At 38.9% G+C, this 19,227-nt stretch overlaps 1 protein-coding gene across 1 annotated transcript in view; it reads left to right on the top strand.

Annotated features, from left to right (window-relative positions):
• Positions 1-17,394, top strand: part of HIPK3 (homeodomain interacting protein kinase 3) — a 49,779-nt gene extending 32,385 nt beyond the window's left edge. The window contains exons 3-15 of the mRNA XM_010020881.1: positions 1,542-1,661; positions 2,710-2,796; positions 3,648-3,832; positions 4,618-4,777; positions 5,137-5,260; positions 7,999-8,120; positions 8,289-8,413; positions 8,522-8,683; positions 9,339-9,635; positions 10,524-10,664; positions 13,749-13,984; positions 14,259-14,386; positions 16,016-17,394. Coding sequence (XP_010019183.1) covers positions 1,542-1,661; positions 2,710-2,796; positions 3,648-3,832; positions 4,618-4,777; positions 5,137-5,260; positions 7,999-8,120; positions 8,289-8,413; positions 8,522-8,683; positions 9,339-9,635; positions 10,524-10,664; positions 13,749-13,984; positions 14,259-14,386; positions 16,016-16,492 — 2,364 coding nt within the window. The 3' untranslated portion in view covers positions 16,493-17,394. The remainder of the gene's footprint in view (positions 1-1,541; positions 1,662-2,709; positions 2,797-3,647; positions 3,833-4,617; positions 4,778-5,136; positions 5,261-7,998; positions 8,121-8,288; positions 8,414-8,521; positions 8,684-9,338; positions 9,636-10,523; positions 10,665-13,748; positions 13,985-14,258; positions 14,387-16,015) is intronic.
• The last annotated feature ends 1,833 nt before the right edge of the window (positions 17,395-19,227 follow it).

The raw sequence follows: 19,227 nt of genomic DNA, 5'->3' as shown, positions 1-19,227 counted from the left end.
TTGCTTTATGGCTTTAAAAGATGTCTGTGCACACTGATGTTTTAATAAAAGACATTTATGTTTTAATAAAGAAAGACATGGCAGCCAAGTTTGCTGGAAGCATCAGTTAGTAACTCATTTAGCAACTTGCCTGAGCGTCATGTTTGAGAAGCCCTGGTGGAAGAGGAGCTGTAACCTGCACCAGCAGGAATTAACTTACTTTAGTCAGGCTCGTCATTGTGCTTAAGGAGGTCTGCAAAACTTGCTTCAGAGAAGCCCAATTCCAGGGGTTTCCTCACTGTACGCGAGTGTAGCAGTTGTAGGAGATGGCTCCCAAGGGAACTCCTTTCCTCCTCCTATGTGGTGCATGTCACCAGTAAATAAACAGGCAAAGGCTTTGTGCTGCCATTTCCCCCTGTCCTTCTGGTATGTAGCAACCAAAGTGCTGGCTCGTGAAAGGAAGCTCTTAGTTATTACTAGTGATTATAAGCAGTAACAGCTGTACTTCTCAGTGGGAAATGGCCATGTCTTCTGAACTTTAATACTCATTAGAAACAGGCACAGGTGCTTAACTGCAATGTTTTTGAGTTAGTGCATTGTCTGTTTTGCCCCAGTTTTGAAGACTTTATAGTATGCTTAGAGAACAACTAAATGAACTAGAAACATTGCTGGTCAGAGTGAGATTCTCTTTATGGCCTCAAGCTGTGCCAGGAGAGGTTTAGATTGGATATTAGGAAAAATTTCTTCCCGAAAAGGCTGATCAGGCGTTGAACAGGCTGCCCAGGGAAGTGGTGGAGCCACCATCTCTGGAAGTGTTCAGAAACTGTGTGGCTGAGGCACTTAGTGATGTGGTTAAGTGGTGGCCTTGGCAGTGCTGAGGAAACATTGGACTTGATGATCTTAAAGGTCTTTTCCAAAGTAGTTGATTCTATGATTCTATGTAGGGATTTATGGAGGATGCCAAATTCCAAAAGTTGGCAACACTGCATTTAGTTCCATCCTGCTTCGTTCTGTCACTTCTTCAGCAGAAGCCTTGTGTGTACCTTTCCTCTCTGCTGCCAGTGAGTTTTCTCCTCTCAGGTGCCCCTGGCTCTCAAGTCCTCTGTCTTCCATTGAATTCATCTTCTCATCTCCCAGTTTCTGGTTCGGTGTTTTTCACTGCTGTCTCCTGTTGATTTTTTTTCCCCTTTCTTCCATTCTCTCTTACCCCTCCCTGCTCTGCGTTTTCCAGGGGTTGGCCCACACCAGCAGCCCCTCTGTGGAGGTGTGTGGCGTCGGAGCATGCCCAAAGCCCTTCAGCCCTTGCTCCTTTCTCACCTTCAGCCCTGGCTGCTGGAATTCTTACTCCCTCCATCCTGACTTGCAACCAGCTCTGTTTTCCTTTAGTGCCAATCGTTACTCCAGTGTTAGGTTTCTCTTCTGCGTAAGATGTAATTGTCCAAACGTGGTGCTCTGAGGGTGGTTAATTTTGCTGTTTTTTAAATGAAATGACAAGTTTTTAACTGGATCAGATTTTGAACATTAGAGGTAATTTATTTCCCGTTTTTCTCTTTCTGTCTCAGATTCGTTACATTTCACAGACTCAAGGTTTGCCGGGAGAGCAGTTGTTGAACATGGGGACGAAAACCGCAAGATTCTTCTGTAGAGAAACGGATGCACCATATTCTAGTTGGAGATTAAAGGTAAACAGTGTAAGGTAGTAGAAAATCGCATATTGTTTTGTGAGCAGAGAAAGGAGAGAGACCAAAATTCACTCCAGTGCTGTTACTCCCTTCTGCATCTCCTGTGTGTTATATCAGGCCCTGCTCTGCATCCCTTCCATTTTTCCCAAATCAGCAACCCAAGCTCGTGCCCATGTTTCATCCCTCCAGAGGTACTAAATGACCTTTGTTTTGATTTGTTTTGCCTCTTGGCCTGTTACAACTTTTCTGTTTCGTGCCCGAACTGCTTTGTCAAAATTCATTCAAAACCAGCTCCAGGATCAGAAGTTCCTGGGAGAAAAAGGAGATGAAGAAACAACATGACCATGTGCAGCTTGTTTCCTTCAGACCTGCTGAAACAGTCCTTGCTAGCTGAAAGCTGCAGTACCATGAGAGCAGATGAAATATAAAAATGTACTTTGGTGGTCTGCACACCTTGCTTCTCTCTGAGCAGCACCACTGATGGGTGATCGCATTCATTCTCGAGGATTAAAATTGTTTCCAAATTCAGTACTTAAAATATACCAACTGTGTGTACGTGTATGTATAGAAGTATAAAAATAACAAGAAGAAATGAAAGCAAAGAGAAACTGAACAGTCTGCCTGGTTTTTACTTCTTTTGTTGTTTTTTTTTACAGTGATGTATTGCTGCTGTTTGGAGTTAAAGGTCTGAGTTTGAGGAAATGGTTAAAATACAAGTAATAGAAAACTTGTGATTAAATATAAGCTCACAAGAGAGTTACTGAACAACTCTGCCAGGCTTTCAGCACTTCCTGCGTGATTTCCAAACCATCTGTTGTAATCCAGTACTGTGATCAATCAGACCTGAAATTTAGTAGTTCTTTTATTTTGATTTAGCAAATGAAAGTAGTCAGCAAAGCAGCATCCAAATACACAATTGAAATGTTAACTAAAAAAAACCAAACCCCAAAACAACAGCTTTTTTTAGGCCAACACATGAAATTACTTTGTAGTTACAAGTGACCTTTATTGTCAACTTCTAAACTCAGCTTTTCTTTTCTATTTGGAGACATTGGAAGAGCACGAGGCAGAGACAGGTATGAAGTCTAAAGAGGCCAGAAAGTATATTTTCAACAGTTTGGATGATATAATGCACGTGAGTATGAAAGTGTTTTTCCTTTGGCAAAGGGTGGGAGTGAATGGTGACTTGAAAACATCTTAGGTTTGAAATAAACACCTTTTAGAACATTATTGTGCATCAGTCATATCTGTTCTCCTCTGTATATGTTGCTCTGAGGAAAATGTCTGCGTCAGCCCTTTGGGCTTTTTATAAAGATCTTCCTTGTCATTGCTTCTGTTAAACATTGGTACTTGTCCTTGGGGTGGGGAAACCCTTTAATTTTGTGTATAATGTGTACTTTCTCTTTGGCTTTATATGCCATACTGGATAAAAAAAGAACACATATGGAGTCTGTTATCTTAAATATAGAATTTCCAGTATAATTCTGCCATCTTAACAATGTAATTCTCATTATAATCCTTTTTATTTTTAAACAAACAACCATTTCTTCACTTTTCTTTAGCTTTATAACTGTCTAGTCAATAACAAAAGTAGATTTTTCATTCTCTTCCATATCCTGAAAAGAGAATAAAATCTTTTTTGCAAGATTAGCATTAATACGTGTTTGAATTTGATTTTTTGAATATGATCTTTGTAGTTTTAAGTTAGATCCTATAAAGATCTTTATCCCAAATCTTACTACATCACTTCTAAGCCCCCAACTAGAATAAGCCTTCAGGGGTTTTTAGCTGGGGAGGGTGAAAAGGGAGTAGTGTGTGTGCAAAAAAAAAGTCATCAGTTCCAAGCCAACCGCACTGGTTTGAGCTGGCAAACTCGCTGTGCCCCATGTGATAAAATCGCTGAATGTTAGTGTTTTACAGCAGAAAGCAGTAACGTAGAGTTCAACTTATACATGTCTTCTCTCTGATTGTTTTGTTCAACGCCAGGTGAACATGGTGATGGATTTGGAAGGAAGTGACCTGTTGGCAGAGAAGGCAGATAGGAGGGAGTTTGTCAGTCTGTTGAAGAAGATGTTGCTTATCGACGCCGATTTAAGAATCACTCCAGCTGAGACCCTGAACCATTCTTTTGTTACCATGAAGCACCTCCTTGATTTTCCTCACAGCAACCAGTACGTAACACACACAAATTACTTGAAGTCTCTGCTGTAGTGATTCGCGTGTGTAATAGTGTTGTTTCTTCTGCTGTCAGAGCGACAAATCTTGTGTTGTTTTTGTAACATCTTAGAGAATTCTTTGGAGTGCTTGCAGTGTCAGAGACGTCTGCTCAGTCTGGAAACTGTTTGAATCACTGGGGGGGTTTTATTTTTCTGAGAAGCAGCATTCAGAGCAGTAGATGTATCAAACGAGTTATCGGGTTTATGCCTGGTTGTTCCGACACTGCAGAAACTTGGGCTTGATTTTTTGGCAGTGTGAAGAACGTTGTTTCCGTCAGTCATGGAGAGCTAGGGTTAGGCGCTTCATCTTGAGGTGAATGCCTTGGATACCGCCTTCCGTGCATGAGTTCACATGGAATATATTGAAAGTTTTTTCTTGCAGTTATGGAATTGTGTGTTTCAATCTGGATTTCCTCAAGTGCAAGCATTTCACTGAAAGAAGGAGCTTTCCATCCATTTAGTTTACTCTCCTTCCTGCTTGTACGCAGCTGTTACAAATGGTGTTAGATGCAAGGAGCAGGAAATAGCAGTAGTTTTCCCTGATTTTGAAATATGCGTTACAAAGGCTTGTCATGAACATCATCATAACAACAACAGTATTTCTTTTTTTTCTACTACTATGTCCCACGGGAAATGTGGGCTTCAAACTATTTTTTGTTTTCCTTGCTCTGGGGAATTGTTTTATACATTTAACAACATGACATGCTAATTTAAGCAACTTTATTTTCTGGTTTTGATAGAGTGAAGTCCTGTTTTCATATCATGGATATTTGCAAATGCAGATCGAATTTGTATGACTTAAGTAATCGCAATAAAACATCACTTATGAGACCAGTTGCCTCAGGCAGTGCAGCTAACCTGACTGCGAGCTTTACCAAAATTGGTCCAGTGAGGAGTCAGGTAAAAACACTTGTTTGTTTTTATTTTTTATAATGCAGTTTCTCTACTTAATTTCATACCTTATAAACAAGTGTATCTTTTAAATGACAAAATCTTTTTACTGTCGTTTTTTCTTTGTGTTTTCTAAAACGAGCCATTTAGAATTATGTTTCAAAAGTAAGTCACCGACAGCCACAGCAAAGCAATGCTGTGTTGCAGTGCCCTCCGGTGGCCAAACGGCATTACTGCCTGTGAAATGTCCGAAATCTTTAATTTTTAGACCTTGATTTAGTTGTTTATTGTATAAACTGGTGGGACAAGTGTGTGAGAGATTTCGATTCACAGTTATGATGTTGCCTGTATTGCATCTGTTCCCATAGGCATTGACTGCATCTGCCCATTCAGTTTTGCACCAAGGGATACCACTGCAGGCAGGGACTGCTCAGTTTGGTTGCAGTGATGTTTTCCAACAGGCTTTGATTATATGTCCTCCAACTCTTCAAGGTATGTTTAACTGTAATTATTACAGTTCCTAAAATACAAGTGTCACTGTCTGTCTGTTAGCAGTATTGGAGTTTTCCATTATATCCACTTAAGCTATATATTTAAAAGAATCTAATTTTATGATGAAAAAAAATAGCATGTAAGTCAGGTCCAGATACACTGCACCTTTCTGAAAGAAACAGCAAATCAGCATCTGCAGAAAATGATTTAAACAGTCCAGACTCCATCTTCATCTACCACACGTACGCACATATATATGTATGTATATATATCTTGGTTAAAATAGAGGATCACAATGTAAAAGCTGAAGCAAAAAAGGAGGGTGTTCTGAGATAAAAGTTTGAGAGGAAACGAGAAAAATAAAGGGAATGTTAGTGTTGTGGTGGTTTTTTATAACACTTCTTTTGGCAAATCTGGACAATAAGGTTGGGGGTTCTTATTGGACTTCCAAGTGAAGTTTAAGATGTTTAAGAAAAGTTTATGATGTTTAAGAAAATTTTAAGATGTTTAAGAAAACATCTTAAGGACATAGGTGCCCAATGTAAACAGAGTCACGTTTACTGTCCTATGGTTATGATGAACCAGGACAGCTACATGGAACTGCCACAGACTTCTCATGTCTGAAAACTGCATCACTGAATCTTTGAGAATTTTCCTTGCGTTGTGCTATGAGGAGGAAAGGGCAGCTTGGCTGAACTCTCCTGTATTACAAAGGGTAAGATTGATTTAAGTGTACAATTTTGTATTTATTATAAGAAATAATTGGCTGAAAGTTCAGTTCTCGGAACCATTTGAAAGATTGCAAGATGGAAATGCTAGTACAGAAGTATTTCCCCTGTGTAGAAAATGTGACCAAATAAGCGTAGGCGTCTCTGGAAGGACACGTGGTAATGCAGTTGACCTCTGTTTCCCTAAACAAATTAATTTGTATCACGCAAATGTAGCTCTTAGTTTTTGGAGGAGTTTGTATTTAGTCTCATTTAGATCTTGGAATGTATCAAGCAAAAGTTGTTTTTTCTTTTTGTAAGGGAGAAATGACAACAAACAAACCAAACAAAATGCCAGAACACTTTCAACCCAAACTTAGAGCACAGGAAGTCTCTTATCTTTTTAGATAAAGACAGATACAGCAGGCATTATTAGTAACGTTATTTGTGGCTGCTGCGTCTATCTTGGGTTCCTAAGACTCGTGAAAGCTCCAAGTAGTCACTGTGCAGTGTCAGAGGCTGTATGAGCTAAATGCATAGTTTTTCTGCTGAGCACTTGATGTGGCTAAGTAATTTCTTATTTAAATTGTATATATGCTTTAGACAATGACATATTGCATAATTTAAAAACCCTACTGTTTTCATTATTTTCAGATGAATGAAGTGATTATGGAAAAGGAAACAGTACAGGGAATATTTTTATCTGTGATCTGTATACTGTATTCTTAGTATAATGATAAGCTTCCAAATTTAAATTCTGCTACAGCTTGAATGAAAGGAATATATTGTGTCCATCACATAGGTGACAAGTTGAGTTGCTGGCGTGGAGGGAAAGGGATATTAATGGTATCTGGCACTGCTTCAAGGTTTCCCCGCTTGGCTGCTCTGTTGAATATCTGAAGTGCTAAAGCTCACTACTTCTGGCAGAGTGAAGATGTTGCTCTTCTAGAGGGCTGTGTGGAAAAAATTCATCAGCAGTGTTTCAAAATTAAAAGCTGTGGACTGCATGGTTATAACTTAGTATTGTGTTATGACATGAGAATTACATCAGATGAAGGTTTTCTTTCATCCTTTATTGTAAAGATATAAAACCAAACCAAAACACTTTTAACCTTTAGTTCAGTAGTTACCTCCAAACACCTCTTGCTTAGTCTTTGACTAAAACACAAGACACTAAGTGCATTTAGAAGATGTGAAATCAGTATATTTGCCTGGCCAGTATTTTTTTTTCCCCTAGCGTAACTGTTCTGTTACAGTATCTGTTGAAAAAATGTCCTCTTTCACTTTTAACATTATGATGTCAAAAATTGCAGGGTTGCTGTACATCTGTTAGTTTCCTGTGACAATCATGAAATACATACAGAGCATGAAATGCATCTATTTTCTATTATGCTCTTGTGTTAATATTCTAACAGTGCTATGGTATGCATTATTATGATGAAGAGAGGAATAGATTTATGGATTCTACTGCAAATATTTGATGGTATACACAGAAAGTTTTGTATTGTTTCACACAAAAGAGGTGGTAACAAATAGGGACATCATAACGCGTGGCATTGCCAGCTATGAAAGTGGAGAGGAATGGATTTCAGGTAGCTGGAAATAGAGAGCATGAGATGTGCAAGATTCACTTGTGAGAAGCTTTGAAATCCAGTTCTACTTACTTTCTGCTTCCTTTCCAATGCTTTTAATGTAACCTCTGTGATCAAGAGTGAACACTTAGCTCTGCAGAGCTTTCTGCCAAAGTCATTGCAATTTCTTGTAGTCTGTTTCCAAGCAAATAGCTATTGGCAGTTCCTTCTGGAAATTACAGCATCAAATGCTTGTGCAGGTAAGTAATGGCACACATCTTTTAGGTGTTGATTTATTTGGCTCAAAAGTCTTAATTATGGAATCGGATTGTAAACACATAAAAAAGATGTTATAAAATTATCTTTTATGTTTGCATTTTGCTCAGAAAGTATAGGCAAGACTGGTGTTCTGCTGAAAGCTGAACACATGCTGAAAGGTGTGTGTTTTTCTCCCTGTTAGGAATTCCTACAAACCATAGTAAGCCCACCAGTTTCTCCCTGAGGGTGGATAACGCAGTTCCGCTGGTGACCCAAGCCCGTGCAATTCAGCCACTACAGATTCGGGCAGGAATCCTTTCTCAGGTTGGCTTGCTTTCAAGTAAAAATCTTACTTGTTTTATTACCAGTTGGCAAATACTTTTGCCCTGTCAAGTTCTGTTGCAGCCCCTTTTCTGTTTTGTGCTGGACTACAAGAAGCTAATGTCAATTCAGTTGCTCCCCATGTCATGAAATGTTCTTTGCTTCCAGCAGACATGGTCAAATCAGACCCAGCAAATACTGGTTCCTGCGTGGCAGCAAGTAGCGCCGGTGGCAGCTCCTGCTACATCTCTGGCCTCTGATCCTGTGGCTGGCCCACAGAGGCTTGGAGACTGGGGGTAAGCCCACGTGTTTGTGTGTGACACCTTAATGGCTTTGATTTAACGAGATCTATGGACGCTGATGGAAATGAGTTGCAATATCAAACTTCCTTTACTTCTCCTCAGAAAGATGATTACCCAGGGCACCCATTACGGTTCAGTGATACCGCAGCCTCTTCTAACACATCAGATAACCTTGTCTGCCCCTCAGCCAATTAGCGTGGGCATTGCACATGTTGTCTGGCCTCAGCCTGCAGCTACCAAGAGGAACAGACTGTGTCCGAACAGGTTGGTAGAATGTTTCTAACATTCAAAGATGGTGCTGTCATTGCTGTTCAGTAGACAGGGAAATAGCCTGTAACAGTGGCATGTTTGTTAGCGACAGTTGTACTTAAACAGTCTTTTGGGAAGATTTGTCCTTTCTGCCCAGTATTTTCAATTTGGTTTGGTAATACAGACTAGGCGGAAAAATACTTGAAATGGTAAGAGGTTTTAGCTCCTCTTGATTAGTATGTGCCTCTCATGATAGCAAAGTTGTCTTCATAGCCTTTGGGAAGGTAAAAGAATATACTGAGGTAGCACTAAATGAGATATTCCTAAACTTATGTTGATGAAGATGTATCAGATTTAGACAACTCAAAATAAAGAGATACTGTATATTAGGGTTGCAGTATGCCTTACAATCATCTTGGGAAGTTTTTCTTTTCCTGGTAGACAAAAACACTTCAGCTGCTTGCTGAAGAAAATATGCTCCACTGCTATACAGAGTATTTGCAAAGGTGTGGGAAAGAAAGGGCAGTATCATCAGTCATGTATTAAGCTGGTAGCCTCTAGGTGAAATCCTTGCTTTTGTTTTCAGGGAGAATCTTTGCAGGAAATCTGGCGGTTTTCAGGTCTGTTGCTACGGATTCACTGAATGTCAAATGGTGTTTTTTCTTCACAGGAGCAATGTGTTACAAAATACCAATATCCAAAATTCAGCCTTTATATCTCCAAAGATACTTAACCTGAAGGCTGTAAAGAGAATAAGTTGTATAGAAGCACAGGACAATCTTAACTCAGAAGGACGGGAAAGTGACTGTTGTGAAGCATCAGTCAGGCTGGATCCTGATTCACCACTTGCAACCAAACAGCGCCAGGCTATCTTCATTGCCAGCTCCCCCAGCCCAGCAGTCAGCGTGATCACCATCAGCAGTGACACAGATGACGATGACATAGGACGAACACATTCACTCAGAGAGTAAGAATCGACGAGTACCTTTATTAAGGTGCTACTTAAATATAACTGTCTTAGCACAGCTACTGCATTTATTGACTCTGCATTCAAAAAAAGACAAAGAGTGCATGTCCAGTCAAATTTCACTAAGAAGGTAACTCTGTAGCAGTGTATTATTTGAAAAGGAAAAATTCTTTCAGAAGTCTACATCTTTAATCTGTGTATGTTAGGCATTTTCAAACCAGAATGCTCCCAAGTACAGCATGCTTTTTCATCATAATTCTGTCATACCCGATTTATTTGTTGAAGGTTAGTCTTATGGCTTTGTATAATCAATGGTATCATTCTAGCTGTAGCATCCAGTAGATAATATTACATTTATATGAGTAAAAAATACTTGTCTAGCAGTGTGAAAAGGTGTGCATTTGAGTATAAAAGCAGATGCCGAGTGTGGTCCCCCAAAGGGGTTTTCTTTCACAGAGTTATTAAAGGAGCACTTATCGTTTTCAATGAGGGCTTAAAAGTTTAATGTTTGTTTGACTTTATTTTTACTTGTAATGATTCTGAACTGGAGGAACTTGTATTTTAAATCTAAACTTTGTCAAATGTTTCAGAGCACTGAACTGTTCTAAAAGCTTTAGTTTATATGGGTTAGTATTGATTCAGTGAAAAATTTTTCCTTTAGTAGGTTTCCAAAAATGCATGTTTAGTCTGGAATTTCCAGGTAACACTGAAAAGGTTTAAAATCTGTTTTGGATGTAAAAGACAAAAGGAATTGGATATTAATTTACATTTAAGGGATCTTTTCTACTAGTTGGCCCCCTTTTATTCCGTAATTACACCTAAGTCAGTGACGTATGGAAAGAACAAATGAGAAGTGGGATGTGTGCTCACTTTCTTTTTGTGTGGTAGGTGTAAAGGCAGCCTCGACTGCGAAGCCTGCCAGAACACCCTCAACATTGACCGCGTGTGTTCTCTCAGCAGTCCTGACAGCACTCTGAGTACCAGCTCCTCTGAGCAGTCTAGTCCATCTCCTTGCAAGAGATCCAACAGGTAAAACATCGTGCTACTTTCAGTAAAAAGAGGTCCTAGTATAAAGCAGACTCAGCTTGTACTACAAATAGGGGAAAAAAAAAAAAGCAAGAGTTTTTTGTTACATTGCCATCTGGTAAGGCTGAATGATGTGTTTAAAAATTAATCTATTGGCCTACAGTTGAACAGCATAGACTCTGCTTGTATTGCTCCTGACAGATCTGTCTTGCTACACTGGAACTTTTCAGAATACTGAATGAATGATGTTTATACAGAAGATACAAACATCTTGCATGCAGCTTCCTATAGAGCAAAAATCTTCTGTGGTTGCAAAATTAAGTAAGCCAAAGTAGGATGGTGACAGATTTGAAGTTACCAGAACATCTTTAATTTTTGCACCCTCTTGTTCTATTGTATATCTTGTAATCTTCAGTGATATTGATGCCTTTTTTAGTTCTACCAACCATAAGCATCACTTATGTGAACACTGTTCATATGAGCAGAATTAAAATATCATCTTTGATGTCTAGCTTAAGCCTTCATTTTTGCACATTATTCAAAATTCACTCTTAGAGAAACATTCAACGTAAATCTGAATTATTCTGTGGTGCTTTTTTCTACAGTATCTGAGAGCTTGACACTAAAGCATTTATCTGTATGATACTCATAAGACATGGACCTGCGACACAGTCACAAGTTGCCACTGACTTGGGATGTTCTGGCTGGGGCACCTGCAGCTGGCTTTCCCTCTTATTTTAGTCCTTGCCATTCTGGTGCTAATATGCTGAAATTTTAATTGTAGCTACTCGTGGCACTTTTACAGATCAGATTCCTGGGTATGAGTCTGTGGACCAAGAAATATTTGAGGTCTCTACTTGTCAGAATTGATGAAAGGTTTGGTTTGATATGATTTACCCAATACCGCATAGAAATGCTGTGAGCCAGATACACAGTTAATTTTCTTCAAGCAACTTGTAGCTGCCATAAGCATGACCAAGTCCTTCATTTTTATTCTTCACTTCCCATTTTCTGTAGAATAGCTTCCTGTATCGAAAAGAGTGATTCAAACTTGGAGCAGTTGCGTTGTGCAAAATTAGTAAGATTGGAGTCTTAATGGAAAACCGGTTTGTTTAACTGAAGATTTTTATCACAGCATGTGTTAGTGAGGGAGTGGAGCTGCCAGTCTGTACAGGCAGGTTTATGTGTTTGAAATCTTGGACAGCCTGACTTAATGATGCTTTTAATGGATAATTTACATACAGAAATTGTTCTGTTTATATAAACACAATCCTCTCCCCTCAGAAGAAAAACAAACAAACAGCTTGTGCATGAACAACATTGACATCCATTTGATGTTTTGTAAGTCTTGAAATCTTGGGTGAACAAATCTCTGCACTATGGGACACTGAATACACTGAAAGGTGTAGTAGGTTGTTATTCAGTGTTACTGTCGAGGGCTGGGAAGGTGTATTCAGAGGAGGTAACGTGTATAGTCTGCTGAGTGCTAGGACTAGGGAAAGGTTTTGTTTACTCAAGATGCAGCTTTGTGTTGTGCTTAATCCAGTCACAGGTTTAGGGGTGGATTAGCTTTCTGTGAGGTTACTAAACTGCTCCAACTCATCCAGCTAGATCCGACAACAGAAGTATAGTCATGGAGCATGTGGATAGAGTTTTCATTTTGGCATGGTGGCTTGATGTAGAAGATAAGCCCTAACAAATTTCTGTGACTTCTGGGACTTTGAATATATTGAAATAAAATGTTGCCAGAGTTCTATAGGTGGACTAAACCTGGTCCTATTTTCAAGCATTTGTAATTTATGACTGTAAAACAAGAAAGTAACTAGAAGCATGTGAAGAATTTCTGTTCAGATGGCTAAATTTTAACCAGGGCTTTTGTTAGGATCTACACTTCTTTATTCATCATCACATACCGTTCATGTTAGCTCCATTCTCTTGCTTTCTATATAATCCATACCTGGCACAATCCCAGATAAGGACTAGTTAAATTTCTTTGTTATTGTTGTTGGAGATGCATCTGTGATGTACCTTTTGCTTGTGTAATAAATAATACATAAATGAGATTAATATACTTTCTGGCAATATACCTCGTTGTAAATTAGTTTTTGTTCCCAGGTTGTTTACTACCTGATGCCTAGTAGGTGTTTGGTTTTGGTTCCACTGACTGAACCGTGGTCTCGCTTCTGGCAGCCGGCATTTACCATCTTCTCAGCCCTTTCTTCTTCTGATAGAAGCATGGTGCTTCAATAAATGTTAGCAAAGGCTATGATTATGAGTTGGTTTCTTCACCTCTTTCTCTTCCAGCTGCCTTGGTAAAAGCAGTGGGTTGAGCAGGTTGAGTAAATGAGTTTGCAACACTTGGCCATTCCAAGGGACGTATTCCAAAGACCACAAGTGCCGATATAGCTGCTGTGCAAATAACGGGTTGTGTTTGTCTCCTGCAACTTAACCTGTGACAAAGAACCTGTCAGTCATCCTAGGCAGTGCTCTTTGGAGGAGCTTCCGAGAGACCTCATTTTTCAGTAGATACAGTCTAGCATTGCTGCTGGTGGTTTATCTGCAGATGGGAGGGAGCTGCCTGCCACCATGCTGATTGCTTCTTCAGCATGTTTTCTCCCTTCCTGACTCTTAAGGGCCCCAGGAACAGCTTTTCATAGGCTCTGGGATGTGGCTGGTTTCTAGAAGGAAATCAGATCAGTATGTTCTCATTTGCTAGTGCAATAACCATCGGGGGACCTTTATGTTTTGATTCAGGAAGAGATGAAATGATGTTCTTCAACCTTTTTTTTTTGACCTAAAACCATAAAATTCAGTGGTTTGTTTAAAAAATAAATTACAAAGTGGGTACAGGTTGGGCTACGTATATAAATCTTTATGTAGAATTATCTCCTTTCTGTAACCTTTGGGTAGTGTAGCTCAGATGTTGAACTGCCATCTGAATATTCATACCTGTGTAATTAAAATGTAACCATTTTCATCCACCTTGCAGTAGTTTCATTTCTATACATTTCCTGTGATAATTTAATAGAATGCATCTATGTTATAAAAATGTGTTTGTTTCAGTGCAGTACTTCTCTGTTTTGACAGTATGTCAGATGACGAACAGGAGAGTGGATGTGATACGGTAGATGGTTCCCCAACTTCAGATTCTTCAGGACATGACAGCCCATTTGTGGAAAATGGCTTCGTAGCTAATACCAATAAAAATAAGGAAACAAGAGCATCTGTTAAGCCTGAGAGCAAATCGGCTGTTTGTACGGTAGTGGTACCACCAATGAGACTTGAAAACAGGTTACACCTTGATGAACAGATGGTGAATACAGGTGAGTTAGTTCAGGTGTTTCTTTTTCTTTCTAGACCAGTAGATAAGAATAGAAACGTGAATATTTGTTCAATAGCCATACATACGGAGATTTTGACCTACTCATATATATGCTAATCTGTAATAAAGGCGTCCAAATTGTGTTGGGTTTTGACTTTAATTAGTGTATTATTATTTCTCTCGGTGTGCTGAAGCAAATGAAACTTTGTCTGACTTTTGTTGAAAGAGAATAGTGACAACAAAACCGTAACATTGTTCGTTTTGTATCTTGGAAGATGCTACATGCCAGCCACTAAAAAAGGGTCGGTCTGTCCTGGGAAGGATAAACCATTCTTCTGTTGTAGGAAACCGTCAGCAAAAACTGGCGTCAGCATTCCATCAGCAACATGCAAACTTCAGTCAGGTATGTATACTTGCTCACTTCTGAGAAGTACTTTTTCTGTCTTGAGGTTCCAAACGTGCTGAATGCTCAAATTTCAATTGCTGTTAATGGCAGCTGCAGGTTTTCAACAGCTTGATTACAGAAGTGTTCAAATCTTGAAAAATGGATTTCACCTTACTGGGCAAGTCATAAGGATCTTTCACTTCTGGTCATTTTCTTAAAGCAGCTGACTTCATTGTTTTAGGCTGATGGAGAAGCTGCACTGGGAAGAGTAGCAATGCCTGTATAAAATCAAAGCACGAGACAAAGTGAAAAATATTTTAATTTTTTTTTCTCCTACATCCAAATGTTAAAATGCCCAATAGTGCACGTTTAAAACATCTGTTTCAGTCTTGTTCTGTCAGTAGTGTGCATGACACTTGTAGTTTGAGTATCCAGAGATACGACAGAGCTCAGCAAACCCAACTGTTTCTTACTGTTGCTGCCAGGTAGCGAAGCTGGGGAGTGTGGTGAGAGGGGGAGAGGTTGTGATTGTAGTTCAATCCGATGTCGGAAGGCAGCCAAATTAATTTAAAAGCTACTTTTATAATTTCCCAACAATGTAATAGATGTGTCTGCTGTGGCTGAGAACTGAAGTTGAAGTTTAAGCCCTTTTTGATTAATTAATTTTGAGCTGTAGCTGTGCTGAGCTTTTGTTTAGGTATCTGGAGGTACATTTAATATAAGAGCAGTACCTGTTTGTCAAAGCCTTGCAGAATAACTGTGAATATGAAACTGTAAGTTAAATACTAAAGGCGAGCATGCTATAGGGAGATAAGAGGATTTACCAATAATCACTTGAATAGTTCAGACTGAAAAAAACATTTGGGTGGGTGACATGGTCTCCCCTTCTGCATGATAATACAGAAGGATTGGTTTAATTCTAAGCAAACCTTAATGTGATCAGCATAGTATTAATTTTTAATCTCTTCAATGACAGCAGCTCCTCAGCCTCTTGGCAGAAAGCATAGAACGTTATTTTCATTACAGAAATTTATGCTGATCCTTCCTTCTTTGGTAGATGCCCTGTGTAGTTTGAAGTCTGCAGCATTAAAAGGGAGTAATTGATTTTTAGTCTTTGTGTTTGTAACTGTTACTGATTGTCACATCCTCCTATGATCACAGTCCTAGACTTCTGTTTGCCTAGTTGTCTCAGATGTTTTCAATCCGTTTATTATTTTTTCTGCTCTCCTCTAAAATTTCTCTCCTATTTGTCCTCTTTGTGCCTCATTATGGTGCCCAAACTGAATGCAGCACTTCCAATTGATGCCAAGCCAGTGCTGAGTAGAGTGGAATAAGCACCTTGCTCATGTGATACATGGTATTTCTGTTAAAACAGCCCAGCATGGCATTTTATCTTTCTTTTTTCTTTTTTGTTTTTGCAAGAGCATTACAATAACTTGTGTTCTGTTCACCATCTCTTATTGTCAGATTTCGTCTGTGCTACTATCTAAATAGCTAATTTTCTTTTGTTTGTTTAAGCATTTAATTATTCCTGTCTCTATATTTCTCTTGATTTTAAGTTAATTAGTTTTAGTGCATTCTTCAGTTTTTTCAAGCTTTCTTTATACTTAGAAACGTTAAGATCTGCTCATTTCTCTGTGTGGACAGGTTCAGCACTTTGGATCTGGGCCGCAGGAGTGGAACGGGAACTACGCTCATCGGAGGCAGCAGGCATACATCCCAGCCAGCGTCACCGGCCACGCGTTCTCCCTTCCTCAGGGAAGTCCGAACCACGCTGCTGTGCACGCTCACCTCTCTGGAGGTCCCCACCTTGGAGGACAGCCTGCTCTGCTCCCGTACCCGTCGCCAGCACCCCTTACTACTGCTGCACCCGTTGCCCACCTCCTTGCCTCGCCATGTACCTCAAGACCCTTGTTACAACACCCAACGTACAACATAACTCATCCCAGTGGTCTAATACACCAGGTTCCAGTTGGCATAAATCCCCGTCTCTTACCTTCCCCAACCATTCATCAGACTCAGTACAAACCGATTTTCGCACCGCATTCGTACATTGCAGCATCACCTGCTTACACAGGATTTCCACTGAGTCCAACAAAACTCAGCCAGTATCCTTTTATGTGAGAACTCAAACACAATCTGTTGAGGAAGCTCAATGATACGGAAGTTTGATTTGAGAAGAAACATGGTATTTATTAAATATTAGCCATGGCACAACAGGAAAATTTTTTTTTTTTTTTTGAATCATGTAGACTTGGGTGCAATTTAAACAACTCTGAGCTTTAAAAAAACTCACTTTTAATGTGTTTTGCACATTTGGTATAACTTGTCTTTGGTCATGTTATCTTCTTATATAGTAACTTTAGACAGGTGACTTATGGGAGCAGAAACCTGGTTTTGCTCCTGCTATTTTTTATAAAATTGCCTTCTAACTAGTGCAAGACACGTCTACATTTGGGAAGCCATTCAGTGTACAGAACCAGAGCAACAGATGCACATGTGTCAGCAGTACAGTGTAGAAGTAACTTGTTTGTATCGCGTATCTTGGTGTTTAAATGTCGAGTCACTTATCTAAGAGTTGAGCTGTTTTTCACATTGCATGTGTCTTTTGCATGGGTGAAAAGGAAAAAAAAAAAGCCTAAACATTGCTCTTAAATGTTGTTGTCCTAATAATCTCAGCTGCATTGTAAACTGTTCCCACACATAGTGCCTTAAATATTTGAGGTTGTTAATGTTATTACTTACATATAAATGTTGAGGACTGCAGCACTTAAAAATTCAGATCTGCTGACTCTTTGGTAGCGTGATGCTCATTTTTTGGGTTTTGTGTGGTCTGATTTTAGTATTGGGTGTGTTTTCCTTACTGAGAAGGCAGCATGTTTTGCTGTAGCTGAATTTTGCTGTCTTTTCCCCCCCACCACCCCCAGAATGATCTAGCTTCAAGACAAGCCTTTAGTAGTGCTTAAGAAAAGTTGATTCAGTAGCTATTGAGTAGTGACACACAACACAGTATTTCGTACTGGTAAATGGAACTGCAATACAGCCTAAGTAGTTTATTTTACAAGTGTTTGTCTAATTGGATATAATAAAACATTTAGAGGTGCGGTAGGCATGACTGACTAGCTAAGGAAAGGAAAAGCCAAGTGCTCATTGATCCATGATGTGGTTTCATCTTAGCTTGAGCAAACCATGCAGTATTTAATAACTAGTAGCAGAATATTTACTGTTGAAGCTTGAAAAGATGTGAGTTCTTTGTGTGCAATCTTTCATTTATGCATGGGAGAGATTTTAGTCTTTTGACATGATGGTATTTGTTTTAGCCTGCTGCGGGTGTTTGCTTATTTAATACATTCCGTCAGGGACGTCACTTACATGCTTTTTGCATTACTTTTTTCCTTAGGAAGTGTGTCTTTTCGAGGTTTGGTTTTTTTTTTTTTTCCTCCTTTTGTTTGTTTTGTTCAAATGAAGTTGCTTTTGCAGCACCAAAGACTTAATCATCCATTTCCTGTAAAAGGTAGCTACTTTTTCATAGACCTCAAGTATCCTGTAGTGTAGAGATGGGATTTACAGAAGGTATTAAGCTGAGGCTGTGTTTTAGCTTATGGGCAAGTAATAAATTGTATCATTTTATCTTGAATGTATCATAGATAAGCTGCTATATAATGATTGCCACTTCAGATAGCTGTGAAATTAGGTGATTAACTAGTTCTTTCTTAGCCTTCTAATTTCTGTACAAGTCTAATTACATGAAATAGAAGCCGGGTTTTGGGTTTTGTTTTTTATTTTATTTTGTTTTCATGTTTGAAGTGTCGTAACTACTATACTGTAAATGATGGAATATGATTGCATATGTTTTTTTGGGGTGTGTTACTTGCATCAGTATTTTATCTCCATTAACTTTGAGCTCATCACTGCATATAAGTGGATGTATTGATATAACTTAATTTTTTTATGTTTTCATATTGGCATTGTGTAGACACTTCAGAAGCTGCATCTTGCAGGCTTGACTTAACTTTTTTTTAAACAAAATCTGGAATACAATCCTTACAACGTTGACTGGAATAAGAGTGCAAAGCATTTGAGTTTAACTCTCTCAATAAGCTAATAACTGGTAATCTTTTTCTTTACTCCACTAACGCAAGCAGTGTTTTATTTAATGAATGTCTGAATGAAATAAATGTGCCTACATTTGATTTATTTTTTAAGTAATAACTAAAATACGACAGTATTAGATCATTAAAAAATAATAAAAATACCAGCAGTACATTTTTAATCACACTGAAAATCAAGAAGCCTAACTTTTCCCAAAAGTTTCAGTGTTTTTAGTAATCAACTCTATGCATTTTGTACAAGTGTGTGTATATAAAGTATACATTAGCAACTAGGAGTATCCTGATGAATTTGAAATCGTATCAACACATACAGAAAGCCTAAATATAGGGAGTCAAGAAAATGCTCAAATTGGATATCCACCTTACCGCTTCAAACCTGTGCTGTGTGGTCCAGCAGATAGTTTTCTGTTCACTCCCTTGTGTTGGGAAGCGGCATGGTTTTGGTGCTCGCTCCATTGCAGGCAGTGGACACACCAAGAAGCACCAATGCAAATGGAGTAAATGAATTTTGTATTGTGGTTACAAAAAAAAAAAAAAAAAAAAAAAAAAAAAAAGACTGCATTTTTTTTTTTCCTGGGGCCATGGGGATTTTCATTGGTCTGATGTATTTACTGTATGTTCTTTTTACTGTGCTTAAGGTTTTAAGCTAACGTGCTTGTTAAATTGACACAATTATCTGTATATCACAAGAGAATCCTAGCGTACGCAGGACAAAGTTGCTGTAAATGTGCCCCAAATTCCATCTGC

The sequence above is a fragment of the Nestor notabilis genome, unplaced genomic scaffold (genome assembly GCF_000696875.1).
Source record: "Nestor notabilis isolate BGI_N333 unplaced genomic scaffold, ASM69687v1 scaffold5918, whole genome shotgun sequence".
NCBI classification, from domain to species: Eukaryota; Metazoa; Chordata; class Aves; order Psittaciformes; family Psittacidae; genus Nestor; species Nestor notabilis.
The sequence above is the reverse complement of the archived record's forward strand: the minus strand, read 5'-3'. Positions and strand labels throughout refer to the sequence as shown.